The sequence below is a fragment of the Mobula birostris genome, chromosome 5 (assembly GCF_030028105.1).
Source record: "Mobula birostris isolate sMobBir1 chromosome 5, sMobBir1.hap1, whole genome shotgun sequence".
NCBI classification, from domain to species: Eukaryota; Metazoa; Chordata; class Chondrichthyes; order Myliobatiformes; family Myliobatidae; genus Mobula; species Mobula birostris.
Genome location: NC_092374.1, coordinates 108,401,324 through 108,417,315, shown reverse-complemented (window position 1 = coordinate 108,417,315; position 15,992 = coordinate 108,401,324). Strand labels below are relative to the sequence as shown.

Sequence of the window (15,992 nt, the reverse complement as noted above, 5' to 3'; positions counted from 1 at the left end):
ATGCAATATGTTAGTTATCACAGGGGCATCAGTATCGATAACAGACTTACCCTTACCAACAACCGAACAGGCCAGTTATATCAGGGGTGTAGGAGGGAAAGCAGTAAAAGCAGAAAGAAGCAAGAAGCAAATACTAGAAATTGGGGGAGTGCAGCTTCCAGTGTATTTTTGGGTATGTCCAAATATTGAGGGCACGATCCTTGGAATAGACATCCTATGGGAAGCAGGAGCTGTTATAGATTAGGGAAAGGGAGAAATAATATGGACGAGTCAGTGGCAGCGAACGCATACAACCAACAGAATACACAACCTGCCTAGCATAGGCGCAGCTGCCCCGATCACCAGAGACTGCAGCCCAGATGGGGTCTATGAGTTACCTTGTCAGCAGTTCCCAGCAGTGTGGGCTACACACAAGCAAGATTGTAGTTGAGTAAAGATAAACCAGTTAAAATAGAGGAGAGTCTGTATAAACCCCCCAAGCAAGACCCTATACAAACTGCCACACTGACCACTGTTCAGGGTATAGCGAAGGAACAAAAACACCAGGGGATACTCAGAGAGACTGTGGCCACTCCAGAACATAAGGTTTTCTCAGTTCCTCTGAGGGCAGGAATTACTGCGAATAAGGAAGCAGGGATTCAAGAGGCAATTGAAATTGCAAGTATGCAGCAGGAATCAACAGAAGCCAGCTTAGTAAAATTATATGAAGAGGTAGAGGCAGAAGAGAAGCGAAAATGGAGGAGAAAAGGAGCAAAGGAGGGACCAGATGGGTGCTGGACACATGGGGAGGAAAGAGTCGCGGTGGCCCCACCCTGTATTAGACAGACACTACTAAAGTTATATCATGGGGTGATGCATCAGGGAGGGCAGAGCATGATCACAACCCTCCAGCAGGACTGGTGGTGGCCAGGGATGGGTGGGGATGTTGAGAAATTCTGCTGCCGTTGTATCATTTGTGCCCAGTATATCCATGGGAAGGGCAGAAAGCTACAGCTGGCAAATCAGCCTGGGCCGAGGGGTCCCTGGGAAAAAATCCAGTTAGACTTCACAGGGCCCCTGCCAAAAAGCAGGGGGAAAAGCTACTGTCTAGTAATTATGGATCACTTCACCCGGTGGGTGGAGGCTTTCCCAACAAGGGACTGCAGTTCAGGTGGATTCAGATCAGGGAGCACATTTCACGGGGAAAGTGATGAAGGAAATGTGCCAACTGCTAAGGATTTGACAACAGTTCCACATACCCTACCATCCCCAGAGTTCAGGAATGGTAGAAAGGATGAATGGAACAATCAAGAATGCATTAGCCAAAGCTACAGCTGAGACAGGAAAGACATGGGTTGATGTTTTACCAGGAATCCTGATGAGATTGCACGCAGCCCTGAACCGCACGTTGGGTCTCAGCCCCTACGAATTATTGATGGGGCGAGCAATGCGACTCCCTTATGGGGTAATTATGGGTTGCAGGGAGCCTGGGGCTTATAGGGATAGAATGACCCAATATGTGAAAGACCTTGTTAACCAACTTACAGTACTGAGCAAAACAACAGCAGCGATCGCTGATCAGAAAGACCCAGAGGGAAAGGAGATAGTCCTTCCACAGCCTAGCAACCAAGTTATGGTGAGGGTGCTGCCGAAAAGGCCGGGGTTTGTCCCCAGCTGGATAGGACCACAGACGGTACTCTTAACGAATGATACGTGTGTCTGTGTACGGACTCGGCGAGGCAGCCAGTGGAAACACTGGACTCAGGTTAAAGCATACAACTCACCCTCTTGTTGCTTCCACAGACAGAGTGGGGAACCAGGTGTACCCAGTAACCATGTAATTACAGAGAACCTAAGAGAGGAACACCAGCCGGCCATGCCAGACCTGACCACAGCTGATGAAAACACCCAGAGAAAACGCCGAGGGCGCGGCAGAAGACACTGAGAGCATGTTGGAAAACCATGAATAGACTGCTAAAGTGTGATGACGATGGTACTCTGTAAAAAAGGCTGGTTGCTGAAGGTAGATGATTAATTTTGTAGCATAGTATAGAAATTTATTGGGAAATAGATGGGGAGGGAGTTTTGAGTTAAAGCAGAGACGGTAAGTTCCACTACTTCGATGGCATTTCAGACTGCACACGGCATCTGGAAGCAGTCACCCCCAGTCTGAGCAGCTGGGCCCTTTTCAGCAGTTGGGCCAGTGATCAACTGGACAGTTTAGAAGGGGTTGCACCGGGGAGAGAGCCTTGCAGAACTTTTTCATAGAGGGCACCCCAACCCCTTCCTGTACATCGATGAGAGAGCCTGTGGGTGCTCCTGGAAGGAGAGTTTCAGCGACCAGAGGATAAAGGGCTGAAGACAAAGGAACGTGATTAAGATGCAGTCAGCCTGCAGGGAAAGAGCCGACAGGCACACAAAAGGAGCCACATTCCTAAAGACTTGGATCAGCCTCTGTTTAACATTTGGTAGGTAGCGATTAGGTAATGTTGGATAGATATTGAGGTACATAAAATTGGGGGGGAATTTTGAGACAGGGCATTTTTGCGGCTCTATTTGAGCAGATCCTCCTAGGTTGGCCTTTCCTGATACAAATTTAATTTTTGTCCAGGAGGGGCCAAGAGGAGAGACTGTAGAGTCAGTTTTTTTGGGTAGATGATTCATTTACACTTAAATGACTTTGGCCACCAGACTTCTATTTGACAAAGTACTGTGGATTGAGTCCACAACAATGCGCTTCCAAAAAAGGTGTGAATACCAGATGCTCCTGGCGCCGCAGTTTGCCCAGATGCTGTAGTTTCGAAGACATTATTATCTATACTTTATAAATATTAATTGTCTTCTATGTTAGCACGTAAAATGCCAATAAATGCTGGTTAAAGAAGAGATTAACGCAATAGAAAGGAAGGACATAAGCCGGGAAGATGTGGAATCGATATGGGTGGAGCTGCGTAACACTAAGGGGCAGAAGACGCTGGTGGGAGTTGTGTACAGGCCACCTAACAGTAGTAGTGAGGTCAGAGATGGTATTAAACAGGAAATTAGAAATGTATGCAATAAAGGAACAGCAGTTATAATGGGTGACTTCAATCTACATGTAGATAGGGTGAACCAAATTGGTAAAGGTGCTGAGGAAGAGGATTTCTTGGAATGTATGCGGGATGGTTTTTTGAACCAACATGTCGAGGAACCAACTAGAGAGCAGGCTATTCTGGACTGGGTTTTGAGCAATGAGGAAGGGTTAATTAGCAATCTTGTCGTGAGAGGCCCTTTGGGTAAGAGTGACCATAATATGGTGGAATTCTTCATTAAGATGGAGAGTGACATAGTTAATTCAGAAACAAAGGTTCTGAACTTAAAGAGGGGTAACTTTGAAGGTACGAGATGTGAATTAGCTAAGATAGACTGGCAAATGACACTTAAAGGATTGACGGTGGATATGCAATGGCAAGCATTTAAAGGTTGCATGGACGAACTACAACAATTGTTCATCCCAGTTTGGCAAAAGAATAAATCAAGGAAGGTAGTGCACCCGTGGCTGACAAGAGAAATTAGGGATAGTATCAATTCCAAAGAAGAAGCATACAAATTAGCCAGAGAAAGTGGCTCACCTGAGGACTGGGAGAAATTCAGAGTTCAGCAGAGAAGGACAAAGGGCTTAATTAGGAAGGGGAAAAAAGATTATGAGAGGAAACTGGCAGGGAACATAAAAACGGACTGTAAAAGCTTTTATAGATATGTAAAAAGGAAAAGACTGGTAAAGACAAATGTAGGTCCCCTGCAGACAATAACAGGTGAATTGATTATGGGGAGCAAGGACATGGCAGACCAATTGAATAATTACTTTGGTTCTGTCTTCACTAAGGAGGACATAAATAATCTTCCAGAAATAGTAGGGGACAGAGGGTCCAGTGAGATGGAGGAACTGAGCGAAATACATGTTAGTAGGGAAGTGGTGTTAGGTAAATTGAAGGGATTGAAGGCAGATAAATCCCCAGGGCCAGATGGTCTGCATCCTAGAGTGCTTAAGGAAGTAGCCCAAGAAATAGTGGATGCATTAGTGATAATTTTTCAAAACTTGTTAGATTCTGGACTAGTTCCTGAGGATTGGAGGGTGGCTAATGTAACTCCACTTTTTAAAAAAAGGAGGGAGAGAGAAACCGGGGAATTATAGACCGGTTAGCCTAACGTCGGTGGTGGGGAAACTGCTGGAGTCAGTTATCAAGGATGTGATAACAGCACATTTGGAAAGCGGTGAAATGATCGGACAAAGTCAGCATGGATTTGTGAAAGGAAAATCATGTCTGACGAATCTCATAGAATTTTTTGAGGATGTAACTAGTAGAGTGGATAGGGGAGAACCAGTGGATGTGGTATATTTGGATTTTCAAAAGACTTTTGACAAGGTCCCACACAGGAGATTAGTGTGCAAACTTAAAGCACACGGTATTGGGGGTAAGGTATTGGTGTGGGTGGAGAATTGGTTAGCAGACAGGAAGCAAAGAGTGGGAATAAACGGGACCTTTTCAAAATGGCAGGCGGTGACTAGTGGGGTACCGCAAGGCTCAGTGCTGGGACCCCAGTTGTTTACAATATATATTAATGACTTGGATGAGGGAATTAAATGCAGCATCTCCAAGTTTGCGGATGACACGAAGCTGGGTGGCAGTGTTAGCTGTGAGGAGGATGCTAAGAGGATGCAGGGTGACTTGGATAGGTTGGGTGAGTGGGCAAATTCATGGCAGATGCAATTTAATGTGGATAAATGTGAAGTTGTCCGCTTTGGTGGCAAAAATAGGAAAACAGATTATTATCTGAATGGTGGCCGATTAGGAAAAGGGGAGGTGCAACGAGACCTGGGTGTCATTATACACCAGTCATTGAAAGTGGGCATGCAGGTACAGCAGGCGGTGAAAAAGGCGAATGGTATGCTGGCATTTATAGCGAGAGGATTCAAGTACAGGAGCAGGGAGGTACTACTGCAGTTGTACAAGGCCTTGGTGAGACCACACCTGGAGTATTGTGTGCAGTTTTGGTCCCCTAATCTGAGGAAAGACATTCTTGCCATAGAGGGAGTACAAGGAAGGTTCACCAGATTGATTCCTGGGATGGCAGGACTTTCATATGAAGAAAGACTGGATGAACTGGGCTTGTACTCGTTGGAATTTAGAAGATTGAGGGGGGATCTGATTGAAACGTATAAGATCCTAAAGGGATTGGACAGGCTAGATGCAGGAAGATTATTCCCGATGTTGGGGAAGTCCAGAACGAGGGGCCACAGTTTGAGGATAGAGGGGAAGCCTTTTAGGACCGAGATTAGGAAAAACTTCTTCACACAGAGAGTGGTGAATCTGTGGAATTCTCTGCCACAGGAAACAGTTGAGGCCAGTTCATTGGCTATATTTAAGAGGGAGTTAGATATGGCCCTTGTGGCTACGGGGGTCAGGGGGTATGGAGGGAAGGCTGGGGCGGGGTTCTGAGTTGGATGATCAGCCATGATCATAATAAATGGCGGTGCAGGCTCGAAGGGCTGAATGGCCTACTCCTGCACCTATTTTCTATGTTTCTATGTTTCTAAATGTATGTGGATTTAACTTGCATTCCTAAAGGCTGTGAATACCAACCCAGACATGTTGGCATCAGAAGGAAATGATGAAGTCAGAGGGTGTGATGTTTTGTATGTAGCTTCAAAAGGAGGCATTGTCTATGCATTGTCTATAACTTTTTAAGTAGCGATTGCCTTTGTGTTTAGCATATAAATATCAAACCCACATTGGGCTAGCAGACCTTTCTATCGAAAGCGTCTCCGTCCGTATGATGCCTGCTGTACCTTGTTGTGTCCAATAAAGAAGCTGCTTTGTATCTACCAGTGACTCTGTCTCTCTGGTGATTTTATCCATGCTACAGCAACCACTATCCAAGCCTCAGCCATCTGGCTTTGACTTTTGGATTTCCGATCAACCTTTGGGCTCCAGTTCGCTGTATCAGCCCCTGGTGGGACCTTGAATCCCAGGCTTGAACTCCAGATAACAAACAGCTGACCCACACAGAGAAGCAATGATATTCTCCTTCACAGAAAATGACACACATGTACTTTTGAGTTCAAATATTAATACCGAGCTCCTCATTTCCAGTATCCCAACTGAGAGATGGTGGAATTGTGCATACTCTCCTTCATATGTTCAATAAGCTCTGGTCAAGTTCATTGTGTAACCGACGGTGTGCACAGAGTTCTCAGTTCTTACTTTATATCTTGCTTAATCTTAAAATCACTCACCGTTGCAACGTAAACCTTTGGCATTATTATTATTACCTTTGTATTTATATCTTCAGAGATACATTCTTTGTGGAACTATTGCTCTGCTCACATCTATGTATCACAGACTAAAGGCCAAAATTTCGTCTTCCATTGCAAAATGTATACACTTTCTCATTGTTGTTATTAAAACATATCCGCTATCCCCAGTCCAAGTCTATCACTTTCACCCTGTGGCCATTGAAAGGCTTTGTCATTTTTTTCCTTTGTCAAAATTCTGCATCATCAATAAACTTTATTCTTGTCCAAACACCTTCACCATGTATGTATATCTCTGACCATATCTTTTCAATCAGGTAATTATATCCTTGAGCTTGGCTTCTACTCCTTGTTGATCACCATCTCTCCATTGGGGTCATACTCTCCTTAATTCCCTGGGTCCTTATCTTTGTCCTGAGCCTCTTGTGTCTAATCATATCAAATACTTGGTGAGAACCTGTTACATCCTTTGCATTTCACTTATCTATCTTGTCTATTTTTTTTGTTTCAAGGAACTCAGAAATGATGATCATGTAGGGCAATCTATTACAACTACAGTGATGCTATAGACACCTTGTATGGCTCATTGGTGTTGAGGGCTTTTTAAAATGTACTGAATGTTTCATTTCCCTGCAGATTAAATTACCATATGCTGTCCCATATTGAGTTGTAATGTTGTCCTGTATTCAAAAGATGATGCCACAAAAGGCAACATCCATCGCCAAAGACCCCCATTATCCAGTACATGCTCTCTTCTCATTGCTACCGTTAAGGAGGAGGTAGAGGAACCTGAAGTTACACACTCAACGTTTCAGGAATAGTCTTCCACCCTACTATCGGAAATCTGCGTGGACAATGAACCCATGAACACGACCTCACTATTTATTTCCTCTCCTTTTGCACTACTTAGTTAATATATGTATACATATATACATACATACATACATACACACTTCTTATTGTAATTTATGGTTTTTGTTATTATAAATTGCAAAGTCCTGCTGCCCCAAAACAACAAATTTCATGACATATGCTAGTGATAATAAATCTGATTCTGATTCAGCAGTACATTAGTATTAACTGGAGATGGAACACCACCATTGCCTCATGATCTGATGAAAACACAAATATACCCGCATCATCAAATGATAAGGCTCCTGTACCTCTTACCATCAGGCAAGGAGTACAGGAGCCTTAGGTCCCACACCACTTGGTTCAGGAGTATTTTTCACTCTACAACTAACATTACTCTGTTAACACTCTTGAACCAGTAGGGATAACTTGACTCACCTCAATGCTGATTCCACAACCTTCAGACACTCCTTTAAGGATTCTACAACTCATGATTACGTTTTCTTTTTAATGACTATCAATAATGATCAATAGGTCCATAGTAGAAGCCACCTTCTTGCAGCAAGCATCAGGCAAGAGTTACTGAAGCCTGAAATGCCATATGACAATATTCAAGAATCGCTACCTCCTTTCAGCCGTTCAGTTCTTGAACCAATGAACCATAAATCTTCACCAGGACGCCGCCTGGATTAAAAGGCATATGCTACAATGACATGTTGGAGAAACTTAGGTTGTTTTCCCTAGGGTAGTGTAAGAGCAAGAATTTCAGGTTGTATACTGTATACATTCACTGATATTAAATTGAAGCATTGAACCATTGAGTGGCAGAAGCTGAGGGGAAATCTGATAGAGGTTTATAAAATTTTGAGAGACATACAGTAAATAGACTAGTCAGACAGTTCCTTTTTCCCAGGGTTGAAATATCAAATACAGGTACCAGAGGACATGTATTTAAATTGAGAAGGAGTAAGTTCAAAGGAGACGTGAGGAACAGATTTTTTATATAGGGGGTGGTGGTAGAGGCAGATAGATCAGCAACCTTTAGGAGACACTAAGATAAGCACATGCATGTGAGAAAAATGGAGGGATATAGGCATAGCGTAGGCAGAAGGGATTAGTTTAGTTGGCCATTTGATTACGAATTTAGTTTGTTTGGCACAACATTGTGAGCTGAAGGGCTCGTTCATGTTCTGTACCGTTCTATGTTCTGTGTTGAAACTGCACAAACTTCACCAATACCTCATTATAACAATACTTTGGTCACTTAGCTCTAAAGCAGTATTTGTTTTTATCTGTTCAAATGGTGTTCTTGCTTGTTGAGACACATCACAATGAAAAATGACAACTTAATTGTCTGCCACAGGAAGCAGTTGAGGCCAGTTCATTGGCTATATTTAAGAGGGAGTTAGATATGGCCCTTGTGGCTACGGGGGTCAGGGGGTATGGAGGGAAGGCTGTGGCGGGGTTCTGAGTTGGATGATCAGCCATGATCATAATAAATGGCGGTGCAGGCTCGAAGGGCCGAATGGCCTACTCCTGCACCTATTTTCTATGTTTCTATGTTTAACACTGCCTCAAGACCCATCTTCAATTTCTTCACCTATCACCCTCTTTGTCCTCCAACATTATCTTCTTCACCACAACAAAAATCCTGCTTTTGGGTTCTCTCTTCATTCTCTCCCCTCCTCAGCACGCTTAAACTTGCTTATCAAGCTTGTTCTAGTCCTGACGCAATATTACCAATCAGTTTTGCTCTCCGCAGGTACTGCCTGACTTGCTGACTATTTGGAACATTCATGCTTTATCAAAAAAAAAACACAAAATGATGTCTAAGCATCAAAAATTGAGGCAGTGTGTAACAGTATTCCATGATGTATTTGTTTTTATATTAATGGCAGGAGTGTGGATCAGCAGTGCAAAACTATTATGTACCCTTGTAGCCATGGTAACATTTTTTCACACTCTCTGCAACCTAAGTAGATTACTGTAGTGAAATGGTCACTTTCAATCATATCCATCATGAATATATTGCTGACCGACTTTATACTTCACCTTCTCATTATGGAAGGAGCCAAGACTTCTTTCTGAAGAAGCAATGCAATGAATATCGTAGCGTTCCATAAATCCATCTTTCCGTAGCATATGCTAAAGGATTAAGAGCTTGTGGTTATGTCATTCCTACCTTTATTAGTTGAGGCATTGAATTCAAGAGTTAGGAGAATACATTGCACTTTTATGAAAATCTGGTTAGTTTGCATCAGGCACATTACATTCAATTCTGGTCACTCTGTTAGAGGAAGGGTGTACCACAGCAGTTAGTGTGACTCTATTACAGCTCGAGGCACTTAGATAGGCATGTGAACATTGTGTAATCTGAAGTGATTGGTTCAGGAAGACATTTAATTTGTAGTTTGATTAGTTTGGGACAACACTGTAGGCTGAAGGTCCCATTCTTGTACGGTGCTGTTCTATTCTCTATGTTTTATGTATGTAGTATAAAGAAGCCTTGCAGATAACCTTCCCCTTAATTCTGCATCTTGTAAAAGACCAGATCTTTTCAGTTAATATTGCAGGATACTTGAAAGGTTTGACAAGCCTAACCACCAAATGAAATGAGAAACCTTGATGGAAATTGAGCTCAAAATCAACCCAATAAGGCCTGCCATCAAGTGTAGGATTATGTGGTTAGCATAGGACTGATGGGCCAAATGGCCTATTTTCGCATTGCATGATGCTATGACTCAAAAGTTCTCCATTACCATACTGTTAAAATGGTAGATTTTGCGATGAAATATCTTCCCAATTTAGGCACCATTCATGTGAGCAGTCAAATAGAAGAATAAAAATGAAACTGACAATCAGCTATTTTACTAAGAATCTTTTAACTGGTCTCTTTCCATTCTTGAACCAGATGCTCCTACCTATAAATAGCTGGCTGTTGAGCTGTAGGTGGATGTGTCCATTAGATGGCGCCTCTCGAGCCTGTCGTGGCAGGTGATCCACTTGAAGCGAGGCTGCCTTGATGTTTCGCTCAGCTTTCACGTAATGCCACTGGTTGTCATTGAGCTGTGAGGGCGACTTAACCAAAACCAAGAAGGGGCCGTTCCCCACATCAAATGAGAAGAGAACTTCCACAGGAGCTGCAAGAAGAGCACATGTCAAAGGGGTGTCAGTATCAGTTTGACCATGTGAGTATACACCTGGAGGAAATCTGAGCAAGAGCAAGCTGCCTACATGAGAGCAACCTCTGCTGTAATGGAGACAACAAGTGGCAACTGAGACTGAACAACCAAAGCCCCAACTACTAACCATGGCCACCACTTACCCTTGCCCACACTGCACCACAATATGTGCATCCTGGATCGACCTCTGCAGCCACCTGAGGACCCATCAATACACAACCTCTCAGGAGAATATCTTACTTGACTTGAGTTATTGCACTACTCTTCAATAAGCAGGGGAAAAGAGTAAGCCACTTCACACAAAGAACTTCTGATCCATTTTGCTGGCTTGATTCATTAATCACACTAGATAAAGGGAACTTAAGGTCTTTAGCAATATTTTTGTTTATTTTCTTTCTTCAGTTGAAGGCTCTAACTCAAATTGAGACATGGGCTCAATACATTTTGATCATTGTGATCATAGCTTTCAATGACTACTAGGATGTGGATTTTGTTGACAAGCCTAGATTCCTTCTTCTTTCGCCCTTTAGCTCTTCCACATATCACTTCCCAGTTTCTTACTTCATTCCCCATTCCCTCTATCAACTGCCAGCTTGAACATGTTACCTCCTTCACCTTCTTATTCTGAATTCTGCCCCCTTCCTTTTTGATACAGGGTCTCAGCGTGAAACATTAACTGTTTATTCGCCTGCTTAGACATTTTCTGAGTCGCTGAGCGCCTCCAGCAGTTTTAGTGTGCTGCTAAAGGTTTCCAGTACTTACAGAATCTCTTGTATTCTGGGTTATACTGGGTTATACTCGCTTTACTGAACTCTCTCTCTCTCTCACTCTGGTGATTCATAATCCAATATCATTCGGTATACGATGGTACTAAGTGCTATGAAATTGTGTACTTTCAGTCCTCTTTTATCTTTCCAATGCAATGTTATCACAGTCAGCTCTATAAAAGTACTCTCAGCTTCAGATAATTGTCATGGTTGGATAAACAAACACACACAGCTTCTTCTCAAACACGGACGTTATTTTTTTTAGCGATACAGCATGGAGTAGGCCTTTCCGGCCCTTTGAGCCATGCTGCCCCAGCAACCCCCAACAACTACAATTTAACCCTAACCTAATCACAGGACACTGGCCCACTAGGCCTGAGTGGACATAGTAGTAGTAGTAGTTGTAGTAATAATCACAGGACAATTTAAAATGACCAATTAACTTACTAACTGGTACATCTTTGGCCTGTGTGAGGAAACTGGAGCACCCGAAGAAATCTCATGCATTCCATGGGAAGGACATATAGACTCTTTACAGAGAGCATTGGATTTGAACTCCAAACTCTAGTGCCCAGGCTGTAACAGTATCATGCTAACTGCCATGCCACCATGGTGCCCATCTGTGAAAATTATGAGCAGGCTGGAAGGGAAGATAGGTGAACTAGTGTCTGGCATCCAGAATTGATATTTTGTTCAATGTACTATCAAGTCAAAGGAGATAAAGACCATTTATTTAAGATTGCATACATGACGAAACGTAGAGATTCATAAGGTTTTCATTTGATAACTGAATAGAATGCATAATATTTTTCAACACAAAGTTAGTGAGACCTAGCTGACCTTTGCACTTAAGAATAAACGAACTGAGCAAAACAATATGCATGTCAAGAGGGATAAGGGAGTGTGATAGCTCAGCAGAAATCCCTGTCGGAAATTGTCTACCCTCTGTGGGAACACCTAGTGTTTGCGTGTAATTTTTCATTGATTCTATTGTATTTCTTTATTCTACTGTGAATGCCTGCAAGAAAATTAATCCTAGATAGTATATGGTGATACATACATACTTTGATAATAAATTTACTTTGAACTTTACCCATTCAGAGTATAGTGGTTCAAGAAGGCAACTCACTGTTACCTTCACATGGGGAACTGAGGGTGGCCAATAAATGCTAACCTTATCAGAGGGCTCACATCTAAGAAGGAATAGAAGGTGTTAGATGGTTTTGACTATGGGAAAATGTAAAAGGGCACTTTATGCCATGGTTTCCACAATGCTCTGTGGAGAATCTTGTATCTCTGTTGGACACCTTGTTCTTTGCAATTCCTGTTAAACCTGAAGGCTGCAAGAAAACATTCCCAATACTCCAACCATGGGAGAGGAGACCTACATCTGAAATGACAGAACTGCATCTAAAAAGACAATCAATAAAATAGCAAGGTGGGCACAAGCCTCATGCCATTGATGACATCTTCAAAGAAGACAACATCCATCATGAAAGACCTTCACCATCCAAGACATACCCTCTTCTCATTACTACAATCAGAGAGGAGGTGCAGAAGACTGAGGACTCACACTCAGTGTATTAGGAACAGTTTCTTTACTTCCACCTTCATATTTCTGAACAATTCACGAATCCATGAACATTAACTCGCTAATCCCCTTAGAAACATAGAAAACCTACAGCACAATACAGGCCCTTCAGCCCACAAAGTTGTGCTGAATATGTCCCTACCTTAGAAATTACTAGGCTTACCCATAGCCCTCTATTTTTCTAAGCTCCATGTACCTATCCAAAAGTCTCTTAAAAGACCCTATCGTATTCGCCTCCACCACTGTCGCCGGCAGCCCATTTCACACACTCACCACACTGCGTAAAAAAACTTACCCCTGACATCTCCTCTGTACCTACTCCATAGCACCTTAAACCTGTGTCCTCCTGTGGGAACCATATCAGCCCTGGGAAAAAGCCTCTGTCTATCCACACGATCAATGCTGTCTCTCATCATCTTATACACCTCTATCAGGTCACCTCTCATCCTCCGTCGCTCCAAGGAGAAAAGGCCGAGTTCACTCAACCTATTCTCATAAGACATGCTCCCCAATCCAGGCAACATCCTTGTAAATCTCAGGCAACATCCTTGTAAGTCCTTGTAAGCCACTCTTTCTATGGCTTCCTCATCCTTCCTGTAGTGAGGTGACCAGAACTGAGCACAGTATTCCAAGTGGGGTCCGACCAGGGTCCCATATAGCTGCAACATTACCTCTCAGCTTCTAAATTCAATTCCACTTTTGATGAAGGCCAATACACTGTACGCCTTCTTAACCACGGAGTCAACCTGCGCAGCTGCTTTGAGTGTCCTATGGACTCGGACCCCAAGATCCCTCTGATCGTCCACACTGCCAAGAGTCTTACCATTAATACTATATCCTGCCATCATATTTGACCTACCAAAAATGAACCACTTCACACTTATCTGTATTGAACTCCATCTGCCACTTCTCAGCCCAGTTTTGCAACCTATCAATGTCCCGTTGTAACCTCTGACAGCCCTCCACACTACACACAACACCTCCAACTTTTGTGTCATCAGCCAATCCCTCCACTTCCTCATCCAGGTCATTTAAAAAAATCACGAAGAGTAAGTGTCCTAGAACAGATCCCTGAGGCACTCCACAGGTGATTGACCTCCATGAAGAATTCATTTTTCTAAACTTTTTATTGTAACTTATAATAGGCTTTTTATTCTTGCACTGGTCTGTTACCACAAAATAACTAATTTCATGACATACATCAGTAATAGTAAACATGATTCTGATTCTAATTCTGATTGAAAAGTCAAAAAATTAAAACTACTGCAGATGCTGGAATTATGAAATAAAAACAGAAAATGTTGAATATTTGGTTAAGCAGCATCTGTGGAACTAAAAATGGAGCTAACAGTGCAGATCAAAAAACCTCAATTGAAACTGGGAGAAAAGGGAAAAAAGTTTGCCAATTAAATAGGCAAGTTAGAAAACATTAAAGATTAGCTTATTTGTCACATGTATATTGAAACATCAAAACATACAGTGAAATACGTCATTTGCTTCAATGGCTAACAATGTCAGAATATGTGCTGGGGACATGCCTCCAGTGCCAAAATAGCATGCCCACAATTGAACACAAGCCGTACGTCTTTGGAATGTGGGAGGAAATCGAGCACCTGGGGCATGTGGTCACAGGGCAAACATACAAATCAGAAAGATTTGGTTCTAGTGTACACAATGAATTATAGATGGGCTAAAAAATTAGCACAAACAAGATGAGCTGAAAAGACCATTTGCACACTGTATAACTCTATGGCCCCATTACTGTAAATTCATTCTGTTGAAGTGAAAGATAAGGAGTAATGGACAGGACTGGTCGATTGCAAATGGGATTATCTTGGCCATTTGGTTGAGAGATTAACGTGGATGGTTAGAAAGGGGAAAGTGGAACACGCAAATTGATTTGCTAAAACTAATCATTTTCAACAAAAAGTGCTCGCTGGCACTTTCAGAAAATTTCAAAGCCTTCTTTAAAATCTGCTGCTAGGATATGTTCAGAGACATCTTTCATTTCATTTACTGCTACTGACAGTGTGCAAATAGATCACATAAACTGTGAACAAAATGCAAGTAAATATTGGAATGGTACCAGCAGCACTCTATTACAAGCTACCTTAAACTGATAATTTAGCTCTTAAAGCAGCTTGGACTGTCAAAGAATGTGGCCACATTATTGTGTTATCAATACCAATAAACAATATTCTCCAAAGATGCCATTTGTAGATAGATTTTCTGACAGTTTTATAGTAATAAAATACTTTAATCAAACATACTTAATTGGAATTTCAAACATTAGTGTACCTGTATACTGTTCAGAAGTGTCAATATGAAATAACAGTGGTTCCTGGCAATTTCTCCCCCCTCCCTCTTCTCCCTTCTTCCATGCCCCAATCCAGCTCCCCTCATACCATTTTTCTGCAAAATTACCTGGCTGTCACCTCCCACTGGTGCCACTCCTCCTTCCCCCTCTCCTAACGTCCATTCTCATCTCCTGCAGATGGCGGTTTAACCTTTTTTTCTTTAAGTTAGCGCCTTTTGATCACTGCATTTTGCAAAGACTCCTAGGGGGTGGATATTGTTCTCAAGCCTAGGTTCCTCCTTCTTTTGCCCTTTACCTTTTCTACCTATCACCTGTCAGCTTCTCACTTCATTACCACCCCCTTACCCACCTACTTCCCCCTTACCTGGCTTCAACTATCACTGTCTAGTCGTACTCCTTCTCTTCCCTCCACCTTCTTACTCTGACTTCTTCACCTTCCTTTCCAGTCCAAATGAAAGGTCTCAGCCCAAAACATCAGTTGCTTATGCATCTCCATAGGTGCTGCCTGACCTGCTGACCTTCTCCAGCATCTTGTATGTGGTACTCTGAAATGACAACGTTCCAGTTAACTAAGAGAAAAAAGAAACTAAATGCTCTGAAACCTCTGTCTCATATTGACGCGATTCTGTTGGTATTATGTGTGTGTGTGCTTTTCTGTACTCGAATACCACCCAGAACTCAGGAGTAAAGTGAATATGACCATAAGATCAGAAGATAAACGGGCAGAGCCAGGCCATTTTGCCACCAAATTTGCTCCACCATCCCAACATGACTGATTTATTATCCCTCTCAACCCTATTCTCCTACCTTCACCTCCCAAATTTTGACACCCTAACTAACCAAAAACCTATCAACCTATCAAATATACTCATGACCTGACCTTCACAGCCATTCATATATTCACCATCCTCTGGCTAAAGAAATTCCTTTTCTTCTCTGCTTTAAAATGTCACTCTTCTATTCTGAAGTTGTGCCCTCTAGTCCCACACTCAACCACTGTAGGAAACAT

General features: G+C 42.5%; 1 protein-coding gene across 1 annotated transcript in view; it reads right to left on the bottom strand.

The window, feature by feature from the left end:
* The window catches only part of LOC140197315 (contactin-associated protein-like 5), a 1,626,808-nt gene that overhangs the window by 439,844 nt on the left and 1,170,972 nt on the right, over positions 1 to 15,992 (bottom strand). The window contains exon 15 of the mRNA XM_072257270.1: positions 10,048 to 10,266. Coding sequence (XP_072113371.1) covers positions 10,048 to 10,266 — 219 coding nt within the window. The remainder of the gene's footprint in view (positions 1 to 10,047; positions 10,267 to 15,992) is intronic.